At 37.3% G+C, this 24,277-nt stretch overlaps 4 protein-coding genes across 6 annotated transcripts; 2 read left to right on the plus strand and 2 right to left on the minus strand.

Moving 5' to 3' along the window:
• Positions 1-2,414: 2,414 nt before the first annotated feature.
• Positions 2,415-4,435, minus strand: LOC103951317. The gene is made up of 3 exons (XM_009362666.3): positions 4,129-4,435; positions 3,936-4,001; positions 2,415-3,092 (listed from the first exon to the last, which is right to left on the minus strand). Exons 1-3 carry the CDS (start codon positions 4,300-4,302, stop codon positions 2,577-2,579), a joined length of 756 nt encoding a protein of 251 aa, XP_009360941.2. The 5' UTR covers positions 4,303-4,435; the 3' UTR covers positions 2,415-2,576.
• Positions 4,436-7,841: 3,406 nt separating this feature from the next.
• On the minus strand, positions 7,842-12,251 carry LOC103951318 (putative hydrolase C777.06c). Of its 2 annotated transcripts, none has more exons than XM_009362667.3 (10): positions 12,061-12,251; positions 11,817-11,952; positions 10,668-10,795; positions 10,139-10,286; positions 9,944-10,049; positions 9,243-9,301; positions 9,116-9,151; positions 8,931-9,040; positions 8,676-8,736; positions 7,842-8,314 (listed from the first exon to the last, which is right to left on the minus strand). In XM_009362667.3, the coding sequence occupies exons 1-9, from the start codon at positions 12,222-12,224 to the stop codon at positions 8,679-8,681; spliced, it is 945 nt and encodes a 314-aa protein (XP_009360942.1). In that variant the 5' UTR covers positions 12,225-12,251; the 3' UTR covers positions 7,842-8,314; positions 8,676-8,678. The 2 variants fall into 2 exon arrangements, with proteins under 2 accessions (XP_009360942.1, XP_009360943.1); XM_009362668.3 differs by having other exon boundaries at positions 8,657-8,736.
• An 825-nt stretch (positions 12,252-13,076) lies between these two features.
• On the plus strand, positions 13,077-16,770 carry LOC103951316 (pentatricopeptide repeat-containing protein At1g62680, mitochondrial). Its single transcript, XM_009362665.3, has one exon. It carries the CDS (start codon positions 13,141-13,143, stop codon positions 15,775-15,777), a length of 2,637 nt encoding a protein of 878 aa, XP_009360940.3. The 5' UTR covers positions 13,077-13,140; the 3' UTR covers positions 15,778-16,770.
• A 3,886-nt stretch (positions 16,771-20,656) lies between these two features.
• On the plus strand, positions 20,657-24,226 carry LOC103951315. 2 transcript variants are annotated; one of them, XM_048573787.1, is made up of 7 exons: positions 20,657-21,301; positions 22,261-22,814; positions 22,937-23,013; positions 23,113-23,169; positions 23,273-23,362; positions 23,645-23,758; positions 23,910-24,226. In XM_048573787.1, the coding sequence occupies exons 1-7, from the start codon at positions 20,814-20,816 to the stop codon at positions 23,952-23,954; spliced, it is 1,425 nt and encodes a 474-aa protein (XP_048429744.1). In that variant the 5' UTR covers positions 20,657-20,813; the 3' UTR covers positions 23,955-24,226. The 2 variants fall into 2 exon arrangements, with proteins under 2 accessions (XP_048429744.1, XP_009360938.2); XM_009362663.3 differs by having other exon boundaries at positions 20,660-21,301; positions 23,582-23,758.
• Positions 24,227-24,277: the final 51 nt, after the last annotated feature.

The raw sequence follows: 24,277 nt of genomic DNA on the forward strand, positions 1-24,277 counted from the left end.
TTCTGATTGGATTCTGATTTTATTTGGCCCTTTTTCTCTTGGATTTGGATTGTATAAGTCTATATCTGAGATTGATTGGGCTAGGACTTAATCCCCAAACCCTTGCCGCAACTTAGGGGCCCAAAAACACTTGTATCAGCTAGGTTTAACCCTAAATCTGATTGCTAGGGTTTTGCCATGCTATATATATATAAAACTTAAAGTTGCCGCAGCCCTTAGACACCCTAGGCAGCCATTCATCCCTTAATTCATTCATCGATTCACATCATTCACCATCCATTCGGAAAATACATCTTGTGCCGCAAGTCCTAGGGAGAAGAAGGAGTGCCGTGGCTTCCATAGGAGAAAGACCATCTTGTGCCGCAAGAAATCTACATCCATTGGAGACTTTCAGAGTTCTTTCTTCCCTTGTTTCGTTTCCATGTTTATTTTAATTTGCTTTTCAATTGTTATGAACATGTGTAACTAAGTTTTTCTTAGTTAGGGGTGAATTCGAAACTATGGGCATATGTTTTATATGAATTGATTTCCTCCAGATTTTGTTTCTTGAATTGTGGATGTGATTTGCTTAATTGATTTATTGAGAACTTGTTCTTGTGTGTTGATTAAGGATGCATACTTAGTTTTCATACATGAATTTGATGTTAGGATATAAGGAAATTTCACCTAATCGTTATGACTTTATATGCATAAGTAGTGGAAATCACTAATCATGATTGTATTAAGTAAATTCTAGGCAAGAGTATCATGCAATTCATAGTTACGAATGCCTAGTTAATGCTTAGGGTTTTCAAAAAACTTAATGATCTTTGATTTTATCTCTATTATGTAGTTCATGTAGGGAATTTGATAAGAATAATTTGATTGTCGATGCGTTTTCCATCCAATTCAATGAAACTAGGAAAATCTGAAAGTTAATTTGTACTTTTCACAATTAATTTGGGGCATTGTCATTCATGGTTTAAAGGGATCAAATCTGGAAATCAATTTATGTTACATATGTGCATGTGTGGAGAAGGACCCCCTAACTAGCCTTTTTCCCATTCAATTCACCTAGTTTAGTGCCTAATCTGTTTAGTTTACAATCTGTCCATTTTAATTAATTTCGTCCAAATCAATTCCCCATTTTATTAAGTGTGTTAGATTAGTTAGAAAAGTGTTTGAATCTGTCCAAATTAGTGTTTTGAGTCTAAGTTAGTTAAATTTCGTCCAAATCACCCTTTAGAGTCTAAGTTGAGTCTATTTGAATGTTTTGGGCTGTTTTGAGCCTTTTTAAGTTGTTTTGAGTCTATAGGTCTAGGTAAGTGTTTTAAAGTTTAATTTTGTGTTTCTAGGTCAGTTTAGAGTAGATTAACATCCTTAGTTAATCCCCGGTTAGAACGATCCCTACTTGCATTTATACTATAATTGTCACAAATAGGGTTTAATTTGTGTGTCAACATAATTTTCACATCAATCTCTCTCTCCTCTTTTCTCTCTTTCTACATAGAGACTTCTGGTTCTTCTTCATCTGCTTTTGCTTTGCTCATACCCCGTCGTATTGTCCTCTTCATCTCGTTCTATGCTGGCGTTGGCTTCCATATCTCTTGGATTTCTCATGGTTTTTCAATCTGCTTGGACTCGTGGACTTGCTGCTGCTCCGATTGAATCGCCGGTATATGCTCCAATCAATCGCCGGATGCATTCTTGAAGACTCTGGAATCGGTTAGGGTTTCTTTACTGTTTAAGTTTTTTCGAGTTGTTGCTGCCGCTTAATTTTTAAGCACTTCGTTGGTGATATTATTTTGGCTGTAAATATTGTCAGATTTTGTGCATCCTAAGCCGTCTGATTTCCTCCTGTGATATTGTTTTGTGTGATTCTTGGAGGAAGAAGAGGAGGAGGAGGATTTGCCTTTCTGTTTTCGTTCCAAATTTTTGCAAAAAGAGGAAACAAGAGAAAAGGGAAACCAAAATCATATAAAAAGAAAGAAAATAAATAGCTTTTATTTCAATTCACCCACCATTTTTATTGTGGGGGATTTTATTTTTATTTGTTGATTATACTGAAATTTAGAAGAAGAAAATGAATTTAGCTTTGAGGAGGAGGAGGAGGAGGAAGAGCTGCGGCTTCCTTGTTCTTTGTTGGGTTGTTGCCATTCTATGGGAATACCTGATCGTTCACTACTGGATCTAAAAGACAAAGTCAGGTCTTGGATTTCTGGAGGATCAAGCGTTTTGTGGGTGTTGTGAAACTACAAATTACGGACCTTGTTATTATACATTGGACAGTATAAAGACGAGGAAGAAGGTGCACACGTCAAAGTACAATTTACCCATGTATTAGGAGATAGTTAACGGAAAAATCATTTTTGGACTAAAATTGCTAACGGAGTACACCACAGGGGTTTAAATCCGAGTTTTTTTAACACAAAAGCTATCTTCCGAATAGCATATGATCACATGGATCATTTATCCGATTTGGCCATATTATTTATAAATATATGTAGGTTTACAAAAAAATTGATATGATCGATGGCCAGATAATACACTCATCATCATCATATATATATATATATTAATTCAATTCAGTCGTACGATTATACTATGGAAGTACTTTGCATGAGCTGCCCTTCTTTGTTTTCGCATGCAGCTGGTTCTAACATCTGATGAGGAGGATATAAGACCTGCAGGTTGATATCACTGTCGCCGCTGACATAGACTACTCGAAAAATGTCGTACTTAATCTCAATCGAGACGCTTTCGAGATAGGGCAGCATTGCTTTTCTTTGGTCGGAATTTAGAATCCATGAGTAACAATAGTGCAGAGACTTCCACACGAAGAGAGAAGCAATTCTTGGCCCGGTTTGGCATTTCAAACAAACACCGGCTGTCACGCCTTGCATCCTTTGAAAACCCGACCTGAACAACGCTAAGCATGCGTAAGAGACGTTGTTTATGTCACCGCCGTTGATGAGGGCTGTGCTCAGTGATACTGTGTCACCTCTGCGAAATTTTGCTGCACAAGAACCGTCACTTGATTCTCCAGCATACGCGTCGAAGAAGGAGTGATCGAGTAAGATAGCCATGTTCGATAAATTCGTTAACATTGAGAGCTGCATGGGATCATTAAACCTCCAATTAATGGTACTGAATTTCAAAATTCTGATATCTTCGAAATTATATAAAGGGGTAAAGAGGTTTTCTTATTCGTTGGATTTCCAACACTACACGTACATTTTGAGTGTGTTACATGCGCATTTCTTTTTTCATGCGTATGTTAGACTAATTGCATAGGTAATTTGAGGTGGAGATAGAAGCACTTCTATACTAAAGTCTTGGTATGGAAATACTATTAAGATGACTAGAAGTGCTTCTAGAAAAAAAGTGAGTTTCAAAAGCACTTAAAATACTCCTTGTAAGTGCTTCTTGTAGGAAGCACTTCAAGTGTTTCTTGTATGAAGCACTTATTCACTTGCATTTTTACTAAAGATTAGTTTCAAAAACTTTTTCACATAAAGCGCTTTCAACTATTTTAAAATCAGTTTCAAACGAGCTCTTTGTGCATAAGATGTAGTCACCATACATGATCCGTTCGAGAGCAAGGATGGTGCGTCAAAATTCGCATAACAATTTTTAGCAATTTTGATTTATAAATATCTAGCAATTGGATTTGTAAGTTTGAATATTTGATATATCATTGGCTATTGGATTTACTTCAAAATTTATGCTCAGGTTCAATGCTTGACACGCCATCTATTTACATCGAGCTGAGAAAGTATATATAAAATTATTATAATCTTTATTTCGAAAATTTGGAGGTTTAGAAAGTATAATTTAAGGAAAAGAGCTTAATTTCTGTTTTGAGATTAAACAAAAAACAAAAAAGAAAAACAAAAGAGAGGTGAGAGAGAATATATAAGAGCAAGATATGAGTAATTAACAGGAAATGGACTTACAAGGCTTGCAGTCAATGAATCTTTGTTTTCACATGATCTCTTCAGCCACGCTCCAAACCATATGAACTGTTGATGATCAAGGAGAAAAAACAGCCCGATTAATTAAGATCGAATTATCGCGAAGAATATAAACAAGTATTTTAAATATAAAATAGGGTAAACAATATCATCTGATATATAAATGTGTACGTACCATATTTCCATGGATGCTCTGCAAGATGGAACTTTGAACACAACCAAGAGACTCAGTGCACACAGAGAATTGCTTGAGAGCATTAAGAAGGTCATCGACGAACACAATTGTTGGCCTGAACACAAACATGCTTATGTCCAAATTTTTACTGTTGAAAGGCACAAAGCACGCCATTTCTAATCTCTCTCTCTCTTTTTTCCTCTGCAGCTTATTTTCTGTTTGGTTAGCAAGAAACAGAAAAGCAGAAAGCTAAGAGATAACTAGAAAGTAGAAAGGTCGACGAGAAAGTGAGAGAAAGTGTGGCGTTATTTATGGAGGTGGTTAGAAAGAAAATGAAACTTGATCAAGGGGGCATCGCAGTCTGTTTCTTTGGTCTTCTTTGGCTTGTTTTGAAAAGGACAAAGGGATGGCTATCAGTAATAATAATAATAAATAAACAATAAAAAATGAAAGACTTGGAAGCTGGAAGCATAGCAAACATGGAGTGGTTGTTGGTCTTGTGCATGCTTTGACTCTTTCTAGATGTATTGACAGTGTTGCAGATGTTGAAATTTTGTGTTCCAAATTTAACATACAAGATAGCGGAAAAGATAGGGGGATACATGTAACATCCATGATTATATATTGTTTTAGTGTTGGTTTGGATGTACTTTTAAAATGATTAAAAGCGTTTTTGGTGAAAATATTTTTGAAACCAATCCTTAGTAAAAATGCAAGTAGATTTTGGAAAAGCACTTAAAGTGCTTCCTGGAATAAGCACAAAACCGGTGCTTCTTGCAGAAAGCACTTTAAGTGTTTTTGAACAAAAAAATATTTTCTCTAAAAATACTTTCAATCATTTTAATAATATATCCAAATGAGCCCTTAGTTTTAAGGCATATGTAAACTAGAAGCGCTTACAAGTGAGCAAAAAATTATTAGATTGTAATACTAAGTGGGGTTGATCAATAATATTTAGAAAAGCCTTTAACAAGCTTTCACCACCGTTAACAAGACACAATAACTACAAATAATATCAAATTTACTATAAATATATATATCGTTCTCACATTTGTGTTAAGTTAAGTTATTAGTCAAATATAAAACTGTCTTCGTTCTAATAAGGTATCAATGGACCATTTGCGGATTCGCACCACCGTTAAGAAGACATGCGTGGAGACACATGAAGCTTACTTCTAGTAAATAGTACTGAGAAAATAATTGGTAATTAGTAATTTGGTATTGGTGGGTCAACAAATTGTAGGATCTTGTTGTTGGAAGAACTGTGAGCTGTTTCTGTCCTTATTGACACAATTCACGCACAAGTGGCACGTTTTCATCGGCCTTACAAAATGAGTGACGGTGGCAGTCAGAACGTCCGGTGGTCCTTCCTTCCCCAAAGAGAAAAAACGTCATCGATGAAAATTTTGATTTGTTTGAGAAATTTGGCAGTCAAAGTATGGGTTTGAGTTTGACTGGTCAATTAGAAGATTTAATTTGAAATGATCAAAACCACCCACCATTTATAAACGAACCCAGCTTTTCTAGTTCTCATACATTTTCATCTTCTTTTATTTTGTGATGTCACGATTAAACCACGTTAACATTTTATATTAATTTTTTATAGAGATAATAAGACAAAAAGCAATAATGATATAAAATATTAATGTGACTTAACCATGACCGTACATATAAGAAAGAATGTGAGTGTATGGGAAGTGGAAAGACAGAGAAATCAGGTCCTATATAAACTTGAGTAAAAAGGAGATATCAATTGCCAAGGACAAGTCTCTTGAACAGTTACTATTCGCTTGAAGTAATTAAATTGCCTATTGTCAAGACAAGTCTTTATACACCGGAAGTGTTCTTAAGTTATTTCCAATCGAAGTGGTTAAATATAACACTGTATAAAACTAAAGTTCTGAAGAAAAAAAAATATTTTTAAATGAACAGTATCAGGTCGTACTCATATATCATCTCCAATCAAATAGAATAAACATAACTTATCAATAATTTATTAGTTTTAAGCTTATACATTACATTTATTTACTAATTTAATTAAACTACCATACGATGTTTTCAAATATGGCCGTTGAATTTGAATCAATTATTGCAACTGAGGAGTTGAACCCTAAAAAAGAGCTAAGAAGGGAGCTACATTTGGCTAGCTTGATACCCTTTTGACCAAATAATGACCTGGTAAGCTTCATAACATTATAGTTCAGCCATCGGTTTCGAAATAATTTTGGACAAATTAAACCATTTTTTTGCTTTTGGACTTTTAGTCCTCTCCATTGGAGATGACCTTACTGTCCAGATTCCTGAAAGTGCCATGCTTCTACTACTGTTGCACACTCAATCCACAACTCCAGCTATGAGGAAACCAATTGCATTCGCATTGCAACGGACAAGGATTGTCTACCCTCCCACTTCCGGTGTCCTTCCGTGCCCTCCTGTTTGTGTGGTCACGGTTAAATCACGTCAACATTTTATATTACTATTCATTTTTGTCTTATTATCTCTATAAAAAAAAAAATTTAAATATTGACGTGGCTTAATCGTAACCACACAAAACAGAAGGGCACTAGAAGTGGGAGGGCAGACAATCCTTATCCCATTGCAACAACACCATTTGGCTCAAGTTTCGAAACCTAAACCAAACGAAAAGAATTTGTATGCAACGAAATGTGATTGTAACAATATCTAAAATCAATTACACAATGAAGTAAAAAAAGTTAAAACGCATGACAATGCGAACGTGACTTGGATTACCGCATTCTAACACCCAGTAGTAGAATCTTGTTGTTGGAAGAACTAGTGAGCTGTTTCTGTCCTTATTGACACAATTCACGCACAAGTGGCACGTTTTCATCGGTCTAACAAAATGAGTGACGGTGGCAGTCAGAACGTCCGGTGGTCCTTCCTTCCCCAAAGAGAAAAAACGTCATCGATGAAATTTGGATTAGTTTGAGATATTTGGCATTCAAAGTATGAGTCTGGGTTTGACTGGTCAATTAGAAGATTTATTTGAAATGATCAAAACCACCCACCATTTATAAACTAGAGTAAAAAGGAGATACCAATTGCCAAGGGCAAGTCTCTTGAATAGTTACTATTCGCTTGAAGGAATTAATTGCCTTATGTCAAGACGAGCTTTTACATACTACAAGTGTTTTTAAGTTATTTTCAATCGAAATAGTTAAATATAGCACTGTCCAAAACTATAATTTTGTAAATAAATTTATTTTTAAATGAACAGTGTTAGGTCATACTCATATACTATCTCCAACTGAATAGAATAAACATAGCCCATCAATAATTTATTAGTTTTAAACTTATACATTACATTTATTTACTAATTAATTGAACTACCATATTATGTTTTCAAATCAGGCAATTGAATTTGAACCAATTATTGCAACTAAGTAGCTGAACCCTAAAAATGAGCAGCTAAGAAGAGGAGCTACATTTAGCTAGCTTGATGAGCTTTATAAAATTATAGCCTAACCATCGGTTCAAAATAATTTTGGACAAATTAGACTATTTTTTTGGTTTTGAACTTTAAGCCACTCTCGATTGGAGATGGCCTTATTGTCCAGATTCCTGAAAGCGCCATGCTTCCAGTACCGTTGCACACTCAACCCACAGATCCAGCTATGAGGAAACCAAACGCATTCGCATTGCAAGAACACCATTTGGCTTGAGTTTCGAAACATAAACCAAACGAAAGGAACTTCCATGCAACGAAATGTGATTGCAACAATATCTCAAGTTAATTACACAGTCAAGTAGAAAAATTAAAAACGCATGACAACGCGAACCTGGCTTGGATTACCGCATTCTAACACCCAGTAGTAGTAGCTAAATTTCTCTCTAACCAGAAAGCGTAATCATTCAATATTAAATGATTGTTGAAATATTTAGTGATCAACTGCTGTAACATCACACTGTATAAACGTAAATGTAGGCTCACCATAATACAAGTTTGATGAGCGTAAAGTTTCCGTCTGCCGTCGAAGTGAAGTGGGTTTTGGTGAACTAACTGTTCTAAAATCCCTGTTAAATAATTTTACGTCTTCAGAGACACTGGTTGATACAACCACCGAGTATGGACTTCAAGAATATTGCATGCATCTGCTTTCCTCCCATCAACATGGGGATGGAAACTGTATACGGTATATTCATCTTAATGCACAGCAGCATTAACCTGCACGCAGAGCACAAAATGTATGAGCCTTTGTTTGTGCATCTTTCGACTCTATTTGCGTAAGGTAACATGAGACGGGAAAAAAATTTAGTTCAAAAGATTTTAACGCTGTTCAGTTGGAATCCCACTATCACATGTTCTCTTGTTTCAAGTCACTTGTAGACTCGAAGATGCATGTGGTTCTGAGTGGAGGGAGGTTGAGGAAAGGATTGAACGAAGAAAATCACTCCACGAGTGAGTAGAGGTAAAAAAGGGATTGAGTTACTTTCATTTGCCCACCTAATCGAGTTCTCATTAATCTTTGCATTTCAAATACGTACTTGCATTAATACCATAATTCACCTAATGTTTCACGGCGCACCTTTCATAGGTCTACAGGCACTCTCAAACCATCATGCGCAAGCTGCACTTGAATCCCTTCCCTATATGCAAACAACAGAAAAGTTGAAAGCTTAAGTTTCTTTAAGTAACAATGTTTCTTACCTGTACAGAAAAGTGAATTGCAAAAGTAGTTCCATAATTCAATTTAGTCTCAACTCTAAAGCTAGATGATGAAAGCCACAGAACCCCTGGACTGTTATCCAATTCGATAAAGGAATGCGATCATAATTCTTACCTCTCAGACCATTCCATAAGAAACTTATTGTCTACATGGTGATCAAACTGATGAGTCATTCCAATTAACAGGGCTTTTTTTGGACAAATCCTCTTCACGGCTTCAAGAGTCTGCGAACATTATAGTCGCTGCCATGAACATTTGGCTATAACAAATAAAGATATTTTTTTAGTGTATAAACCAACCTGTGGGAGGCAAAGGTGAACATTATGGGATCCAGTCTGCAATGAAACAAAAGGCAAAGCAGATTATGAAGAATATGCCTTAATAATAACAGGAAACACAAGATGAGCTAACAGACTTTCTCCTGACCTTGAATAGTGTGTCCAAGATAAGAAGATCCAACTGTCCAGCTCCATCTTTTGAAATAACTGCAAGATTCAAATGTATGGTTTTTCCAAATAAAAGGTAAGAAACACAGAGAATGTTTCGTAAATGACACAGCAGATCAAGAGCAAGGGCATGTTCAAAGGATCAAATGTTTTGGGAAGGCATTTTATGTCAAGAACTAATTCTCCCTACTAAAGGTGAGAAAGTTTCTACGAAATGTTTCTCCGTAAGGAACAATCCCCATAGCCAAGCAACCGATTCGCTTAAGAAGTCATTTTTCTTATAAAAGGTGAAAGACTCATCCTTATCACTGCATAAGTTAATCCAAATTTATTGACAAAGAATAAACTAAAATAGAAATGATAAAATGTCTCAAGAGTACTTATACTCTCCTGTGTAAAGGGTTTTCCAAGTGCTTTGTTAGCAGATTAAAGAGTAGGAAGGTCAAAACGAACTCAGCTATAAGGTGTTTTACGAAGGGAATCCTAAAGATCTTATCTTCAAATACTCTAACATAGTTTACATTTCCCTTAATCACGATTGAGCCCCATCATTTGGGAAATGTCTAACAATAAAATTCCCTAACTATTAATCTATTCAGAAAATAACACTAATATGTTTACAAAATGCACTGACAGTATAAGAAATATCCATAAAGTACCAAGGAACTAAGCAATACTCACCATATTCTGTGCTTGCAGGAAAGCGTGAAACGTCAGATATATACGCTATTCTACATCTTTCACCAAATAGATAACCCAAACAAATATAATCCTCCCCATGCATCACCTAATATAAGGAATAGCAGTAAGAAACTCCAAGAATAACAAGAAATAGGATTTTCATATCATGACTGAGTAAGGTTTGATGAGAGTAACCGGCAAAGGAACAAATTGTAGGCCTGACGCAAGAAACGGTGTTTCAATACTCTCCTCAATTATCGTCCAGTCAAGTTGTGATACTCGTCTCACTTCTTGTCCTTCAACAAGTTTTTTCTTAACCAGGTAAGGAAATTTCACTGCAATGCTATTCAAAGGTAAAACAGACACATTAAGATTCATTTGTATTTAGTATTTACACATAAACTGAAAAACAAAAATATCAGATATAATGCCTAGAGTAATTTCTTTTACATATTCCTCAGTCCACAGTTACAATTTTTTTTTTTTTTTTTTTTTTATGTGAATCCTAGATTTTAAGTCGATAATGTAATCAGAGCAGACTAAGGATTTATTTCCATCAAAAGAGATGGAGCAACAAAATACCAAAAAGAACATCAAAGAATCACACGGTCATAAGTATTGCACTACTTGCAACCGTATCCAGATTAAGCTAAAAAAGCAAAACTTTGCCTTTGAACCAAGCAGTTTAACAGAACAGTATCCAAGTTCACCCAAAAGATTGTACCTCTCCATTGCATAATGACTTAGGTAGATGGGAGTAGGATCAATGTCATTTGTGGGACTATGAGGTTGAATGGCACGTATATCATCCAGACCAAGAACTGCATCAGCATGTTCATGAGTCAAAATAATCTGCAGTTGGTGAAAAATTAGTTCTTAAACTCCCTGTATTTACAATCTTTCAAATACCAAAAAATAAGGGAATTGTTATTGGCACTCCAAAAATCTCATTCTACACTCCAAACTTTCTATATTTAGAAAGAAAAATACACTTGTGAGGAGTGTAGAATGAGATTTTTGGAGTGCCAATAACACTTTCCAAAAATAAAAACTTGGACGTAACAGTAATCGTGTTATCTTTGTTATTACTGAAGAAACCCCTATTACTATTCTGCGTGTACATGCAATGCCCAATATACTCCAGCCACAAATGGTAATTACACACTGAGCCACATCTTCAATTCAACCGCCCATTGTTTTAAAATGTTTACTTTTATGATCTCTGTCAAATACCCACTCCTCTCTTTGACACTCCTACAACTTTCTCATTCCATCCCCAACTCTTACCACGTTTCATGCGCATCATGATTGCAGGGACCTTCCAGTGCACAAAAATTCATTGTATACATACAAAACTGCGATTACAATCTATGAACATAACCAACATCCACAAATTACTTTCAAATAACTCGCCATTTTCACTTCATAAATTTTTTCTCTCTTCCAAGGACAAGTTACAGTCACATTGGGGGGAATTCTATCAACTTTCAAATAGTTTAGATTAAAAGCACCCATAACCTATGTAAGCTCCCCCACTTCGAGATGGTTCCGCACACTCATACCATGAACCTACCTCTTCCTAATCTGGCATGCTACTGAAGTTCTAGCAAATAATTCATAGAAAGCAAGCATCCCACCACCATATCGCACTACAATGCTTTCCAAACAAAACCAATTTCTTTCCTTTAATTTCTTGCTTTTCGGAATCCCTCCTTGTGAAAAGCAAATGTACATCGCGTAAATAAATTTCAACCCTTTTAAAAGCATCCAAGTCAAAGCTAAACATGCATTCGTCTAAACCATTGATGCTAATCGGCCAAATGTTCCGAAGATCATAACTAGTCATACGAAAATGTGCACAAACAAAACTCACAGAATCAACTCTCGGAATCTTATAGCGAGTGAACCATCGAAGCACTTGCTCCCGGAACGTCTTTCCGACATCGATCAATATGTAGCTGTGGTTACCATCGCTTCCGCAACGATCAATCAAAAGCGACGTATTGCACCTGCAAACACAAATCGTTCAAAAGTTTTTTTTTTTTTTTTCCCCACTTTCCTTCACTTTCTCGCGATACAAACAAGCACAAAAGGGCAGATCTAAATCTCAAAATTACCGGTAATTAGGGTTTTGGTCCGGGGGGATGGAGAGCGCCTGAGCGCAGACGTGGCAGGGATCGGAGGCCTGGATCAGGCACATTGCGTTGGGAACGGCGCTGGAGCACCCGGTTCCGAGAAAGATCAGCGCCGATCGACCACCGTCTTGGTTCCCGGCCGCCATTGGGGTCTCCTACACGGAAGACAAGGGTTTCGGTCTTTGGGGGCGAGGGAGAGAGAGGAAGAGCGAGAGAACTGGCGGAAGAGGGAACGGAGAAATGAATATGGGAATATTTGGGGCGACACATGGCCCGGGAAATGTTAACGGTTGCGTAGGTGGGTATTTGTCTACGTGGCCGTGATGTATTGGTTCCTGTTGTTTCCGAGGTTGGTAAGTTGGAAAAATATGAATGGAAAAATAGCGAGTTTGATATCACGTTATTATGTCGCATTAAAAAATTAACTTTTTCTTTTCTGTTACTGTTGAAGAGGACAAAGAGATTTTAATCTAAATACTGCAATAAAGAAAAAAAAAAAAAGAAGATAAATCAATGTGATAACAAGACAAATTCACTATATTAAATTTCAACAAACTAATAAAGTCATAACTAAAATCAATTTTTATATTGTAATTAAAATTATTTTGATATGTATGGTTTAAAGATCCGTTGAATGTCACTTCTGTAACTCAGCCATCTTTCTTTTTTGTTTTTTTTTTGCTTTAGAAAACAGGAATAGTGGGTTGTAAAAACTTTTAGGACCGTTTGATGAGTTGGATAAAATAAATTATGTACTTGCAATCCATGTTGAGCAACGGGTTACAAAACCCTTGTTACCTTGGATTAGAAATCTAAAATGGTATCTCATCCATAATGTTGTTTACTTGCATCAAATAACAACAAAGACTCAAATTTATTTTAATTGATCGCATCCTAACCTGCCTGCTAAATATGCCCTTGAAGGGAAACGTAAAACGATATATGGGCTCAAAAGAATATAGCTATTGCTGTGGACGGGCCTGGGTTGAGAGTGAGACAATAGCCCACCATTGATACGCCGTCGTCCCGCCCGTGCACGCCGCTTTTTCCTCCTCCTCCACAATGAACACCCAAACGAAAACCCCATTTCTACTCATTCATCTCAGATTGTTTCCATTCGTATTTTCTTCACATTTCAGAGCTTCTGCGGCAACTGCAATGCTTTCTGGTCGTAGCCGTTGCGTTAGAACTGTTGGAACTTGCGTCGGACCTCATAACTCTATTACCGGAAAGGCGCTTGCCTGTGAGCCCACTAGCCATTTTTCTGGGCACCCATTGATCTTCGCCGAGCTCGCTGCATTTTTCTCATCGTTTTCCTCGAGAAATTCCGACCCAGGTTCTGATTTTAGCTCTGAATTCAAAGCTCGTTCTTTTGACATTGATGGTATTGGAGATTCAAGTAATGGGTATGATAGAGCTAGGAAAATGGGTTCTGAAAATTTCGGGGATTTGAGTCTCTTAGGGAGTAGGAAGAATGATTGCGATAATGATCAGAGTAAAAAGTTTGGTATTTTTGATGACATTGAAGGGTCTGATGGTGGAGAAGAAGAGAGTAGCGGTGACGAGGATGATGACGGTGGTGGTGGTGGTGGTGGTGGTGATGGGGATTTAACGGTGTTGGATTCGTCGAATCGGGTTCACGAAAAAGGCGAAAACTTTGGGAGAGTTGATGGAGATGAAGAGGAATTCAGGCATCCATTGGTGAGAGAGGTTTGTAGGTTAATTGAGTTTAGGTCAGGTTGGAGCCCTAAGCTTGAAGGAGAATTAAAGAACTTGTTAAGAAGCTTGAAGCCGAGGCAAGTTTGCGCCGTGTTGAAGTCTCAGAGTGATGAGAGAGTTGCTTTGAAGTTTTTCTATTGGGCTGATAGGCAGTGGAGGTATAAGCACCACCCAGTTGTGTACTATGCAATGCTTGATGTGTTAAGCAAGACTAAGTTGTGTCAAGGTGCTAAGAGGGTTCTCCGTCTTATGGCACGTAGAGGAATTGAGCGTAGCCCTGAAGCTTTTGGTTGTGTGATGGTGTCTTATAGCAGGGCGGGCAAGTTGAGGCATGCCCTGCGTGTGCTGACATTGATGCAGAAGGCCGGAGTTGAGCTTAATGTGTCAATGTGCAACACTGCAATTCATGTTTTGGTGATGGGGAGTAAGTTGGAGAAGGCTTTGAGGGTGTTGGAAAGGATGCAACTTGTTGGAATTACACCAGATGTTGTCACTTATAATTGCTTGATAAAGGGGTATTGTGATGTGCATCGCGTCCAGGATGCATTGGAGCTGATTGATGAAATGCCGAAAAGAGGGTGCGCGCCGGATAAAGTTAGTTACTATACTGTGATGGGTTTCCTCTGTAAGGAGAATAGGGTCGAAGAAGTGAGGGGATTGATGGAGAAGATGATTAAGGACAGTGGATTGTTACCGGACCAGGTCACTTATAATAATCTTGTCCATGTGCTTTCTAAGCACGGTTATGGAGACGAGGCTCTTGAGTTTTTAAGGGAAGCTGAAGAGAGGGGACTTCGGTTTGATAAGGTTGGGTATAGTGCAATTGTTCATTCATTCTGTAAGGACAGTAGGATTGATAAGGCAAAAGAAATTGTGAATGAAATGTTCTCAAAAGGTTGCACTCCAGATGTTGTAACATACACTGCTGTTCTTGATGGGTATTGCCGACTTGGGAAGGTGGATCAAGCTAAAAAGATGCTTCAACACATGTACAAGCATGGTTGCAGGCCTAATACCGTATCATATACAGCCTTGTTAAATGGGCTTTGTCGTAGTCAAAACTCATTAGAGGCAAGAGAGATGATGAAGGTGAGCGAGGAAGAATGGTGGACTCCGAATGGCATCACTTATAGTGTTGTGATGCATGGGTTCCGTAGGGAAGGGAAGTTAGTTGAGGCTTGTGATGTCGTCAGAGAGATGGTTAATAAGGGTTTTTTCCCGAACCCAGTCGAAATTAATTTACTAATTCAGTCTCTTTGCCGAGAAGGGAAGATAACCGAGGCTAAACGTTTCATGGAGGAGTGTCTAAGTAAGGGATGTGCAATTAATGTTGTAAATTTTACAACTGTGATTCATGGATATTGTCAAAAGGATGACTTGGACGCTGCGTTGTCATTGCTTGATGACATGTATCTGAGCAACAAACACCCAGACACGGTCACTTATACAACAGTGATCCATGCGTTGGGAAAGAATGGTCGAATACAAGAGGCAACCGAACTTATGAAGAAGATGCTGGGAAAAGGGTTGGATCCGACTCCAGTAACATACAGGACAGTCATCCACTGGTATTGTCAAATGGGTAAGGTGGACGAGTTATTACAATTATTGGAGAAGATGTTCTTAAGACAAAATTGCAAAACAGCATATAATCAAGTGATTGAGAAGCTTTGTAGTTTTGGGAACCTTGAGGAGGCTGATAAACTATTAGGTAAGGTGTTGAGAACAGCTTCTAGAGTCGATGCTAAGACGTGCCATTCTCTTATGGGTGGTTATTTAAGAAATGGGGATCCTCTGTCAGCATACAAAGTGGCTTGTCGAATGTTCAACCGGAATCTTATTCCTGATTTAAAGTTATGTGAGAAGGTGACCAAGAGACTGATGTTAGATGGAAACTCCAAAGAGGCAGACAACCTAATGTTACGTTTTGTTGAGCGTGGATGCATATCAAACCAACATCAGGAACATTTGCAAAGCTAAAGAGAACTGTTCTGAGATCAGACTGCAAAAAGTATCGTTTCTCTCCATACAGCATCATCTGCTGATGTTCTGTCATGAAGGGCTTTAGTATGGTAGGGCCTTCTTTTCTTTATTGGTTTCTCGATTGTATATTGGACTCCGTATTTTCCTAGCATTCTTTCTCTATTTGGAGAATGTGAACTTATCTTGTATATTCATGAAATGTAATAGAGTATGGCCTTGGATAGGGAAGTCGTTTACTTGACCCCGGTGAACTAGTCAAGAGAGGCGTATGCACTAACCATAGAGCTTCTATGTCCCTTATGCAATTGCAGTAAGAAAACTAAATCCACAATTTTGTGGCCCTCGCAAGAATGGAGCTACATGTATCTTCCACAGCTGGTGCTTTCAGAGACTTGCTTTTGTGAGCTTTCGGTGAATGGCTTCGTTTGAGTGTTTAATTTACTCTGAATAACTTCGAGCACCTAGCAAATGGAAACTACAATGTTTGGAAACAAAGGAAGCTTATGTGGTTAAAAGTTGATGCAGATCTTTTTTCCAGTGAACGGAATATGAGATTCCACAAGAAATGGAACCAAACTTCTCATAATGGTGCAACTCCTAAGAGCTGATTAGCGGAGATTAGGCGATATGTGACTTAGTTTTGAAGAGGGATCCGTTGATTTTTTTGTCTCGATCAAGCAAAAGGGTTTCCCGGCTGCAACAGACTGGTTTCTTCTTTACTGTGACCCATCAAACGTTATCTCATTATTGAATATCGACGTTCAGTGCAACTATGTTGTGGGGCTTCACTTTTGCATTATTTGAAGAGATAAAACAATGTCTGCTTCATCGAGGACAGCCCATCCGCTGCCAAAGATTCTACTGTTGCATGCATAAGCAGCTTAGTATCTCATTCAGCTCTGTGAGTAGTCTTTGTTTACTGCCGCTGTATATTCTTAAACTTCTGTAGCAGTAGTATGTTGATTAGTGCATTATTTGAGGTACCTGTTGAAACTTGTGGAACTAAAACACTGGCTTTGCGTTCAGTTTCTGCCCACGTCGTCTCCTGCCATGTAAAATATCTGAGACTGAGTTCATTCTTGTTGGAAGTATGCCTGTCTTGTGGATACTGTTGTGAAACGTGTCCAGTCTACCGTATATTTGTCCCTAAGAATGCACAAACGTTTGTTTCGTAGTGTGTAGTGTGTAGTGTGTAGTATGTACTGCCTTGATTTGGCCCTTACATATTTTCATTCATTTCCTTGGATGCTGCTTGCATTGGGGAACAAATTACTGATTACGCAAGAAAAAGTCCATATGTTACATGCATAATGCATAAAATCATCAGAGCGTAGCTTTTGGTTTTTTCGGGTTTTTCCAACGTAACAGTCAGTAATCGTGTGTGCACTACGTCTGCACCAGTACGTTTGCTTCTTCTTCCTCCTTTTTTCTGGAGATGTTTCTCTTGGATTGATGAATTTACTTTCATTGATGTTTCATATTTTCGTGCCTGGCCAGCCCGATTGCTGCTTCTCTTGTCGATGTAATACGAAACTGAACGAGATAATGGCATCTGATCTTTCAACTATTTTTCCGTTTGAAGTACTTCAAAAGAAGTGATGCTGCAGAACTTGACACACTAGACAGCAAGACGTCTCCTACAGTACACCGGTGTAAGTGATGCACAGGAACTACGAACGTCCACTGCAGCGATGCATCCCACATGCCGTTGCATTGCAGAGTTTTCGCAGCAAAACTGACGACCATATGTGTGATCAACTCAGCAAGTTGTTTACAGTGAGCACTAGAATAATTGAGGGGCACATAATTGATGAAGCTTGAAGACTCTGACATTATTGTGCCTCCAATATTAAAATCGATTGAAGGTGGCCCTTCAAAGGACTGCTGAGATTACTGTACCTACAATAGGTTAAGACCCCTTCCGTGTCTTCTCACTCTTGGCGAGATGGCACACAGAAGGGTGTGCATTTCCGTTGCAGGCAAGTCACTCTACATTCAAATTCACTCATCGGCGGAGCCACATAAGGACTACCCTGGGCTGTAGCCCAGGTAGCTTTTGGTAGAAAATAAAAATTTTACATGAAATTTTTATTGATTTTCGAAAGTAGCCCACCATATATTTAGTCACTGAGTTGAATTTTCTTGGTTTAATTATATAATACAATTTACAAACCATCTCTTTTTCTCACATCTTTTTTCTCATTGTTTCTTGTACATGTACAAGTTTGAATTTGTTTGAATAACGAAAGTGGCTCACCTTGTGAAAATTTTCTTAAGCTAGCTGATACTGTAAAAAATATAGTATCAAGTTTCTTTATTTATAAAGATTTAAATCTTTAAGTTAGCCCACCCGGTGAAAAATTTCCAACTCCGTCGTTGAAGACACTAACTAAATAACCAATTTCTTTCCTTTCTTGTTGAATCGATCATATGCGACCACACATTGACAGTTGAATCGATCACATGTCGATAACTATGTCTATAAGTTCTCAGTATCAACAATATCAAATTTTACATTGACGACAAGTCTAAATTAAAGAAAATGCAGTTAATATAGAATCATTCTACTTTCAGTCATGTATGTTGACTATAAATCTTATGAAATTAAACAAACGAAACTCTCCCATGAGGCCAAAAGTCTCAAATTTTTTAGAAAGATTCTCAAGCCAACGAAATCAACTTGGAATAATTGGCAGGAAATGCACCCCACTACAAGAACCAAGAATTCATTGTTGAACCCCATATGCAATGCGAAAAGGGAAAAAGTGGTAAAAAGGGGCATCAAAGTGCTTTGCATGATTTCTTTCCTTTAATTATTTTATTCCAATAGTCCATTCCCTTCCCCCTGTGACTCATATTTTTTTAATCATACATGACAACAAATCTTTGATGTTGAACGAGAATATTAGTCAATTATTATCCACACTTCATTTTTTTTTTTTGTTCTAAACTTCTCTTTCCTTCATCTCTTGAGTGGGACAGACTTTTTAATGTGCTAGGAATATAGAGCGTTACATCAAGTGTAATATACAATTGGTTGAAAACTTGAAAAAAAAAAAAATTCCAACCAATTGTATTATGACGCTTGGTGTATCACAGTATTAGACAGTGTTTCCGGCACAATGAAAAATTTCTCCTTGATTGATAATTAACTTTGAAGTTAATTCTTTGTTTAATTATTAGCATAAATCATAAGACACATATAGTAAGTGGTATCATATGATTGGGTTTTGTTCACTCTTCATAAACCGAACTGAGACTTTGAAATTGCACTTATACATACCAAGTTTTGTACTAGCATAGTCAAAAGTGTACATTCCACCATGCATGCATTGTCAACTACTATTGCCCTTGGAGAGTGAGTTTAAGACATCTGATGACAGAAACTAAGGAACCCTTTTTAAAAAATAATTAGTTAAGTTAGAGTAAATTTTTGATATGTTCTTTTTATTTCGATAATTTTCATATTAATTAAGATTATACGAAGTTGATGAGATTCACGAGAATCATACAATACAAAGAATATCATACTTAAACAACAATTGTCTTACAAATGATGTATTGGACAATCCTTACTCAGTTTTTTTCTCGTTAAGCTAGATAGCTATCTACGTCAACACTCAACAAACCTTTTCATTTTATGTTTATTGAAGAGAGTTGTTATTAGACACTAAAAATGTCATTTTAAGCTAATCCCTAAATACGCAACAAAACCATATATCAAAGCAGGGCATACTCATACTAACTCTATGATCTAGTGATATGATATTCTTCACTTGAAGTTGAAGGTTTCAGGTTTAACGCACTTGGTAATGAGTTTGATACCTAAATAGTACAATTGGCTTTTGAGGTTTACCCAACTCAAAGTCGAATCCTAAATTCTCACTTACTTGATATTAATTAGTTAGAAATTAATTTATTTTAGCAAAGGGAATCACTTACCAACCAGAGGCGTTAGGTTAGGAAAGATACAAAAATAGTGGGATTCAACAAACATAAGCATAAAACTCACCCAAAATCCAAAAAGAAAAGTTTGATAAAAAATGACCTTGGATGATCTTTGTGGGGACAAATTAAGCAATGAATTGCAAACCCCTTAAGAAATGATTTTTTTCTTTCTTTGCGTATCTTATTTACCTTCGACTTTTGAATTATATAATTAAAAAAAATCAATAAATATGTACAAAGAAAATATAAAAAAAGCCTGTAGAAATCATTTTTCCCTACGAAATCAACCAAACTCCCCTATAATCTCCAGAGAAGCAATGAGCCTAGGTTATGCCTCACACTATCCTTCACACGTTACATTTTGAAGAAAATTGAGGTTTTAGGGTTTAGGGTTTAGGATATTTTTACGTGTGACAAATTTTCAAATTTAATTCATAGATAACACAAATTGTGTGATGTGGAGCATGTGTAGCCATTAGGCTTCACACATGGGATAACATGCTTTAATACTATGAAAGAACGTTGAGGTTTCAGTTCATCATAAAACCAATCAGTAGCCCAATTACTTATAAACACATGCAATGTCGTTTCTTTTCTCGATGAGAGATTTAGTACTCTAAGTGCACCTCCTTCATGTGTGATGAATTTGGAAGCCTAACACATAGACAACATGAATCGGTTAACGTGGATCACGTGTGACCGTTGAGTTTCAAACATGAAACAACTGCTCTAATTCCACAAAAGAAAATTAAAACTTCACCATAAAATTAATTGATAATATAAAAAATATCCCAAAAACTTCATATGCAAAATCTCTCATTTTTCCGACGTAGAATTCATAGTAACACATTCCATCATCAACATTTCAAATCATCACAAAACTTATCACATTCATAAAGAAATTAGAGGGCCCAACTAACCCCATCCAAAATATAAAAAAGTGGGAAACTTTGTCACAAAGTTCCATTTCTTCATATCATGTATATCATACGATCTCTTCTTCCTTCTTCTGTATATATCAAAACAACACACATCATAATTTCTCCAAGTTAATTTCTCTTCCGCACATAAATTCTCCGACTAAAATGGACGAGTCGTGGCGCATGCGCATGGGATTAATGCCGGGCCTCCCGCGGCGGCGCTCCGCTGAGCACGCCTCCACGCGCTCTATATTTGCCGCCGCGGCCGCCAAGGACTCCCATATGACCCTTGATCCCGACGACTATGCCGACGTATTCGGCGGACCGCCGCGGAGCGTACTTCTGCGCCAACTCTCCCGTGGCTCGACTTCCTTATACGAGGAGATTTTCCGGCCGCCGAATTTCTGCTCTACGGCGAAGAATAGAGGGGGAAGCTTGCCGGCGTTTAGAATTCCGGCGAGGAACGAGGGGTTTTATTGTGATATTTTTGGATCGGACGACGATGGCCGCCAGCGGAAGTCGAGAGAGCGCTCGAGGCCGAATTCGAAGGCGAAATCGAACTCGTCTTCGGTGCTGAGCTCCGAGGAGCTGAGTCCTCTCCGGCCGGTCATCGGAGATGACGTGGCATTCTCCTCCTTCGCTTCGAAGCTCAGGTAGTTTGCTGTAGTGAATGTGTCAGTTCGCGGTACGGCCAACTGTTTTTGCCGCTGTTATTTAGTTTGACGATTATACCCTTGACATTGCTTTATATTTGCACTCATTCTGCCTTGAATTTGGTTAAATACTAAGGGTATTTAAATCTTGTTTTTGGCCAAAATATTTGGATTTTAAATAAAAAAATAACTATTCTTATGAATTATTATTAGTGTTTTTTAATTTATTTATGCCTTGGATTTATTGGGTTGGTCCCAAGTAAATTTAAGATTTTGGTTGGATAAAATAGCTAAAATATTTTAACATTTGGGTCAAGTTAACTAAGTTAAAACATTTTAAACACTTTTTTTCTTTTCTGTTAAGCAATGTGTACATGTTACGTCAATTAAATCTTAATACTTTTATCGCAGTATCCATCATTTGGCATTCAGACGCAGTACAAAAATGTGTCATCTATAGCATTGCTTTTTTTTTTATTTTTTTTTTATTTTTTTTAACAAACGATAGTATCTACTATCTACACTAAGAGGGAGGGGTGGACTTAGCTCACATTAGGCAAGGGGAGGGGTGGGCTTAACCTCACAATGAGCTAGCAATAATGTGGTTCAAACTCACCTTTGGCGAGAATTGAATTTAAGACCTCTTACTTACAAGTGAAGAAGAATATTATTAGACTGTAGTACTAAGTGGCAGCATTATTTTTAAAAGAAAACTAAAATGGTTTGAAACTTTGAGTTTTAACGATAATGACAAAGTAAAAGGTAAAGTGAATTATACCAGGATTGACTTTTTAGTGTAAAAAATGTGGTTTTTTGTTAAAATGAACAGTACCAAGAGTTTTTCGTTAAAATTCTCTACTTTTAATCAGAAGATTAAGATCCAATTTATCTTTAAAAAAAAATTAGTAATCCAATTATCAATGAGTTTTCTCAACCCAACATATTCTTGATTTCTACAGACCACTAAATGTACCATGTAGATGGAACTCATCAACTATGAAGCCAACAAATGAACACCCAAAGAAACAAGGCACATCAGCTATGCATTGCAACCCTCTTTCCTTCAATGAAAACCAAGTCCTGGAAAAATTATATGATGAAAAGTTCAGGAGCTCCAACAATTTCGGATTCACAAGGAAGGTCTTGTCCCCAGAAATCATTAGTATTGGACCCAATTCGCGTCGAAGTGTCAAATTACCTGTGGATGATCTGGAGCTCCCCTCACCATCCTCAGCAGTCTCTTCACTCTGCCAAGAACATGAGATTAAATCCGGGATTTGGGATAGCGTTTTGCAGGAGAAAGAAGTGGGGGTATTGGAACAAGAAGAAGAAGAAGATGATGATGAAGTGATGAGCTCTTATGTGATTGAGATCAATTCTGATCAGCAAAGAGAAGACGCAGTTGGTATTGAAGAAGCAATTGCATGGGCTAAAGAGAAGTTTCAAACACATAGTAATTCCGAGAAAGAAGAGAACTCGACACAACGAGACAATCAGCAGTCGATGGATGAAGGTGATTTTTGTTACTCTCTAAACTAAACCCGAAACCTTGAACCCTAAACCCTGGAATTTCAAATTATGCTTGAGTACTAACTACATATAATATATATATATATATATATATGGATCATTTAGGTAGGCCTAATGTGGATGAGTACTCGGATCATCAGCAGCGAGATGAACTACTTCTTGAATTGACTCAATCTCCAGAGGTAAATTATTTTGGTTAATCTTGAAGGCATGGGGCGAACTGTATTCTACGTGTATATATACATTATTTATCATTTTTCCAACATCGACTTGTTGGGTAGGATGAAGAGGAAAGGACATGGATAACTGAAGACGAAAGGAAACCTTCAGATAAAGATGTAAGCTCTCTCTTCTTGCATGATATTCTGCTGCATAAATTTGTACTTGGAATAATTATACCATAAGTTTGAGCAATGCTTTGTGTCTTATATATTATTACAGTTGGAATTGGAGCTCTTGGATGAAGACATAAGGTTATGGTCATCTGGTAAGGAATCCAACATTCGTATGCTGCTTTCGACGCTACACCATGTAAGTAAAGATCTTTGGATTTACTTTGAATAATTAATACTGCACGGCTCCTTACAGATAAAGATTTGTTTCTTCTTACGTGCGAATATGTAACTTATTGAAAGCACAACTGAAAACATTTATGCATGCGGATCAAACACTGATTAATCTGTAAGGAGGATCGGCCACTGATAGTTCACGTTACATGGTTTGTTTTGTGTGGTGTTGACTGGGGATCAGATTGTATGGCCCAACAGTGGATGGTATGCAATTCCATTGACAAGCCTAATAGAAAGTTCACAGGTGAAGAAAGCCTATCAGAAAGCAAGGCTGTGCCTCCACCCAGACAAACTGCAACAAAGAGGAGCAACATCTGCTCAAAAATATATTGCTGAAAAGGCCTTCACCATCCTCCAGGTAAATAAATATTTGGTTATCTATCGAGAACTAAAACCTCGTGGTCCATTTTGAAAAACAGCCCCCCGCCTCGAGGGATAAATTACTAACCCTAATTGTTAACAAAGAACAATTAGACTAATTCTGACAAGTAATGATGTGGGAACTGTAGGATGCATGGGCTGTGTTCATCTCCAAAGATGTATTCATTATTTAGTGGATGATCTGAATTACTTATGCCTTTTGAACTCATTTTTTACTCCAAGGTTGCAAGTGAAGAATAAGCATCAGCAACTTTGTATGAAAACTCGGTCGCTATCCTTTTCTTGTGAAAAATATGTACATTAATTTGTTCGATTAATTACGCTTGGTTTTTTGTATCTGTATATTTTATTTTTGAGTCCCTTTTTGACTCTCATACAAAGTCCCGTCCTGTCCGGACCATCCAGACGTGTTGAGAAAATCATATTTCTACTCAATGTTCTTTAACTTTGATTACATTTGTTGATGGGGTGCGCTTTGACATGTACAATCATCATT

This window comes from the organism of the source record quoted next, unplaced genomic scaffold (assembly GCF_019419815.1).
Source record: "Pyrus x bretschneideri cultivar Hongxiangsu unplaced genomic scaffold, Pyrus_bretschneideri_v1 Contig7, whole genome shotgun sequence".
Classification (NCBI taxonomy): domain Eukaryota; kingdom Viridiplantae; phylum Streptophyta; class Magnoliopsida; order Rosales; family Rosaceae; genus Pyrus; species Pyrus x bretschneideri.